This window comes from Austrofundulus limnaeus, unplaced genomic scaffold, assembly GCF_001266775.1.
Source record: "Austrofundulus limnaeus strain Quisiro unplaced genomic scaffold, Austrofundulus_limnaeus-1.0 Scaffold194, whole genome shotgun sequence".
Classification (NCBI taxonomy): domain Eukaryota; kingdom Metazoa; phylum Chordata; class Actinopteri; order Cyprinodontiformes; family Rivulidae; genus Austrofundulus; species Austrofundulus limnaeus.
This window is the reverse complement of record NW_013952596.1, coordinates 915,973-921,370: the sequence shown is the minus strand read 5'-3', so window position 1 is coordinate 921,370 and position 5,398 is coordinate 915,973. Positions and strand designations below refer to the sequence as shown.

Genomic DNA, 5,398 nt, shown 5'->3' with positions numbered 1-5,398 from the left:
CAGCTGCTGTTTCCATCTGACCAGCCGAGCTGCAGGTTGGAAGATCTCTGTCCTCCACCTGGTTCTGATGTAGCTGTGAGAACAGAGCCTTCTCTTCATCATCTTCACTTTTAAAAGGAACTGCAGTGACTGAAAACCTGGTGACATCAATCTCCTCTTTCACAACTTTGTCTCCCTCCAGACTAGTCCAAGGTTCCTCCTCTCCCTCTTTTAATTTGAAGGATTCTGGGTCTGGCTGGTCCACACCAGGTATCCATTCTTCTGAAGGTTCTACTTTAATCAGCACCATCTGTTGATCATTTGCAGGGACCACAGRAACACAKGTATATCAAGGAAAACATTCTTATTATTCACACATACATCATTTCTGTTGTTGCAACAGGGTTCACKGCTTCACTGTTGTTAATGATATCATCATGGGTTCTTCATTTATGTCGTGAAATGTAGGAACTAGCTTAGCTTTAGGTCATTATTAAATGACAACAATTATTTATTTCAATAAAGTTATTATAGAACATTCTTAACTACAAAGCACCACTTGAAAACCATGAACTAAAATCAAAGTTTATTATTATTCTGAATAATTATTCACAATTATTCGAAATGTCCGCAGCCCCGTTTTCACAGATAAAAACGTAAAACGTAAAAACTACCTTAAAATTAGTTTAAATATCGGAACATTAGGTGTATTTACAAGTTTCTGACCTGAATGAAGCAGATTTTAAAGAGGAGTAATGAGYACACGGTGCTCTACRTCCGGTTTTAMGGGGGAATCAGATGGGTGCAACAACCGTGCTGTCTGTTTATCGGTCCCCGGAACAACAAAAACACGAGCTAAAGTTCCGCCTACTACTACCAGCCATTTATCATATCTGTGCTACCAGCCTAGTTTTGTCCATAAATAAAACATAAAATTAAATATAAACATAAATCCCACTATACTCTGGTTCAGCTGATATTTTTCTGACAGGCACATTATTAGTTGTTTCATTGTAAACCTGAATTACCTTTTCTTTTCTTCCACAACAGATGWGTGAGTTGCTTTTGATGTCCAATTATTTTACAGGTTATTTTGAGCACACAGTACAAGTCCTGTCTCTGTTTTGTAGGTCCCTATAACATGTGACAGCATTAATAGAAACAACACTTTCAACCCTGTATACCGGTTAGCCTTTTGCAATGTTAAAGAGATTTRTGTTTTTGTCTGTAATAATAAGAGCTGACATATTTTGTAAATGTGTGTTCTTGAGTAGCTACGAAGAAAGGATCACTATGTCTTTACTAACCTTACAATCATGTAGTAATATACAAACTATTTAAAATAACTATATGTAGTGAAGAATACTAACAGCTAATAAAGATACAACAAATTGAACATATACTATTTTAAATGGTGCCGTTTACTCCTGTATTTTCYCAGTTATATTGACATGCAATGCTGAAATGCAGGTATGCACTCAATGTAAACAAAGCATTTTTATCTGCATTCTTGAATTCACGAAGCAGTGCATAAATTCAAGTCAAAATATAAAAATAGTCAAACTTCTTGATCCTAATAACTCTTCCATGAATGTTTATTGTTGACCTTTTTTCAGCCACTTCAGCTGTTTTTAATAGGTAAACAATGTGGTAGATCACAGCCATTCATTTGACAAAATTTGTTCCAGTTCAAGTCATCTCAGGCCACCAAAMCATAAAAAGTAAGGGAATCCAGTAGGGTTGGGTATAACCGTTTCGTGTGCAATTAATCGTCAGAAAAACATTAATTGATTAYTTTTTGRCACTTAACGATTAMTACAATTAATGCCACTAGGCAGAGTCCGCTTGCTGCTCCTCTCWGCTTCAAAGATGATGAACATTAAAAAAGTTCTGTAATTTATTTATAYATCAACACAATTTAAAATTTGATGTATAGCCTGAAGTCTATAGTTTTGACACAATTTGGAACAGATTTGTRTGAAGAGCAAATCTTTCCYACTAAATCRGTCATGTTACTAGGACATGASGGTGTCCAGGGACTCCAGGGGATTAATCGTCAAATTAATYGTYATCGGCTAAATACCACAATTAATCGTGATWCATTTTTTTGCCGATATTGCCCAACCCTAGAATCCAGAGCAAATACAATGAGTTCTCTGTCATTTTCCCCCCTATAAATTATGATAATATGCATACAAATTCAATCAAACGAAAATTAAATTTACTGTCATTACACTAAGATTGAATATGTTTGTCTTTATAAAATGTATGTCTGTAAAAATAAAGCAAACAAACTGAAATGTCGCGACAACAGGCATCCTCATAATGATTGGTGGAGATGGTGTCACAACTCCCGCCCTCTAGGCTCGTTCCCTAATATGACTGGTTAAAAAYATTGTGACGTCGAATCTAATATCCAATAGACTTTTGAAAAGAATATTTGTTTGAATTTGATTGGTGAATCTAGTGCTAGCCTATCCTATCGTAWCAGGAGATTAGTTCGTACAAGTCTGAAAACTCAAAATAAGCCTTAAATCGAAACATATTGATTTAGTCGTATGTTGTAACACTTTATTTTAAAAGAAGGTAAGTCTGGTCTATTTGATGCGGTGATGTTTATTTGGATTTCATCCCGTTAGCTCTCTGCATTAGCCAATGTAGCTAAACAGCTAAGCTAACTTTTCAGCTTCGACTGTGTTTGATTAGKTTTTAAGCGTTTAAATGAGCATGAAAGCCTATATCGTTTGTTGTTTTGGCCTTTTATCTGGGTGAAAATGTGAAAATTGTGACGTTTTTCTTCYACTGTTGCTCAACCCTTGTTAGCATATTATGCTAACGGATGTGTGAGGACTTCCTCCAGCAAAGACAACAGGAACATTTGAGGCTCAATTTTTATCCGCATCTCTTTTGCAGACATGGAGGAGYCGACAGCACACACATTTTCTTCTCTACAGGAGGAGCTAATATACTGGAAAGAACAAGCACACACACAACAGCAGAGGTAATTAGTACCACTTTTTTTAGCAGCTTCCAGCTCCTGACAGATGACGTTTGTGTAATGTTGTTTAGYCATGGTGATGTCAAAGAGCATGATAAATATTAAGTTGACCTGTGTGAAGTTAATGTAATGGGTTTGTTTTCAGGGCTGAGGAGGTTCAGGAGGAGCTGCAGGAGTTTCAGCAGATGAGTCGAGACTACGAAGCGGAGCTGGAAACGGAGCTAAAGCAGTGTGAAGGCCGAAACAAAGAGCTGCTGGTAGACAACAACCGACTTCGCATGGAGCTGGAAAGTGTAAAGGTATAACACATGCTGTTCATTATTTTCCAGCTCTATACACTAACGCTCTGCTTATTACCGGTAGTTACATTTAGTAGATTAGAGRCTGCTCTTTCACACACGGCCAGTTTTTGCAAACTCAAAATCCTACGTGATGGYGACTGTATTGATTGAGCYGCCTCGTRAAGCCGTGTCATTTTTCTGTTCTGTTCGCAGGAGAAATTTGATGCCCAGCATTCTGATGCTTTGAGGCACATCTCAACGCTGGAGGAGGCTCTGGCAGAGACCACAGCAGTCAGAGATCACCTGCAGAAATATATCMGAGAATTAGAACAGGCCAACGATGACCTAGAGAGGACCAAGAGGTCTGTGTGTCATGGATTTATTTGAGTTTCCTACCTATCTGCTTTCTTGTCAGCAGTTATTGAACAAAAGAGAAAAGAGTATTGAAAGTATGTATAACAGATGAGTTACCTTGCTAAAAAGGTCCTGCAGAGAATTGGATTAGGCTTGTTTTGACCTTGGCATGAGACACACATTTTCTTTTCCAATATGTGCAACAAATAAAAATAGATGTACACTGTGCATGTCTCAGAGCTACCATCATGTCTCTGGAGGACTTTGAGCAGCGGATGAACCAGGTCATTGAGAGGAATGCATTTCTGGAGAGCGAGCTGGACGAGAAGGAGAACCTGCTCGAGTCTGTCCAGAGGCTTAAGGATGAAGCGAGAGGTGAGCACGCTCTGGACGTGTAATCASTGGATTTTCATTCTGGTTTAAATAAATTTCCATGCAGTGTTGCATAGTTCTAACAAACACTCTCAGTAACATGAAAACAGTTKGACAGCACAGGTCTGTTCATTAAACATACAGTTCTCCTGCAGAATCACATTTGATATTTTTACCAGTAGATGGTGCTGGACTTAAATTTTTTTGTTTTACATGAAGCAACAGAAACGACTGCATTGCATAGATGTCCAAAAACCTTTTGTTTGTTTGATGCCAGACCTTCGCCAGGAGCTGGCAGTACGACAGAAGGAAAGACGACCGTCCAGCAGCCTGGGCAAAGACTCRGATCGCACAGATTTAGGGTGCTCCTCTCCAGTGAACCCATCTAATCCTGTCACACCTTCCAAACCCATCAGCTCGTACTTCACCCCTGCCTCCAGCATCCGAAGAGGTACCAAGACATATCTATGTAGATATGTAAATAGTTTTTTTATTTTATTTAATGATCCTTAATCTGATCTGTTTTATTTTAGGAGATGGTCTAACAGGGACCCCGCTTACCACATCCGCCAGAATTTCTGCACTGAACATCGTTGGGGAGCTGCTGAGAAAAGTTGGAGTAAGTTTGCAACTWATGCAGAATACCTTATCGTTCAACTTTACACCAACATTTTTTTTCTTTTTTTTTTGTTGTCAGAATTTAGAGTCGAAGTTGGCGTCTTGTCGAGACTTTGTGTACGACACGTCTGTGAGCAGACCAGCCCTCGCTGCGGGTCCGTGCAGTCCTTTGGGTTTAGAAGCAGGACCCGACGTCCGAGCCAGCAGCTTGAGCCCTCCTCCTCAGTACGACAGGTGAGGGCGTAGAACTGCAGCATTCTGCTTGTGTAACCTCTGGTCCATTTTTATTTCTTTTTCATTTAAACCCGATTCCAAAAAACGTTGTAAAGCCCCAAATGTAATACAGTGGAACAGCGGTTAGAGCTGTTGTCTCTCAGTGAGACCGTCACAGGATCAGTCAGTTTGTGGCTTTTCTGGTGGGGGTGAGCAGTGTTGTATAAAGTACCACAAAGTGATACTTGAGTAAAAGTACAAGAATCTCACCAAAAAATTACTTTGGTAAAAGTTAAAGTCTCTTTAAGGAATATTACTTGAGTAAAAGTCTTAAAGTACTGTTTCTGATATTATTGTACTCAAGTATTAAAGGTAGTATAAGGTAGTAAAGAAGTATTGATTTAAAATGAGCAGTTAGATTTTCTGTAAGGACATTTATTAGGAGGTGACCTCCCCAAAAACTGCAGAAATGGTTATTGTATTAAAATAATTAATGTATGTTAAATTTAGGATGCACTAGTCTAGCTGTTTCAATTTATATACATATATCAAGGCTGCCAAAACCTTTTCCCCAAAAGGAACC

The 5,398-nt window shown here is 38.7% G+C and overlaps 1 protein-coding gene across 1 annotated transcript in view; it reads left to right on the top strand.

Annotated features, from left to right (window-relative positions):
* Positions 1-2,439: 2,439 nt before the first annotated feature.
* The window catches only part of LOC106524637 (nuclear distribution protein nudE homolog 1), a gene marked incomplete in the record, with an annotated part of 4,224 nt that continues 1,265 nt past the window's right edge, over positions 2,440-5,398 (top strand). Inside the window, 8 exon segments of the mRNA XM_014018527.1 lie at positions 2,440-2,565; positions 2,893-2,980; positions 3,123-3,276; positions 3,472-3,620; positions 3,851-3,987; positions 4,262-4,435; positions 4,518-4,603; positions 4,682-4,836. Of these exon segments, the coding sequence (XP_013873981.1) occupies positions 2,895-2,980; positions 3,123-3,276; positions 3,472-3,620; positions 3,851-3,987; positions 4,262-4,435; positions 4,518-4,603; positions 4,682-4,836 (941 nt within the window).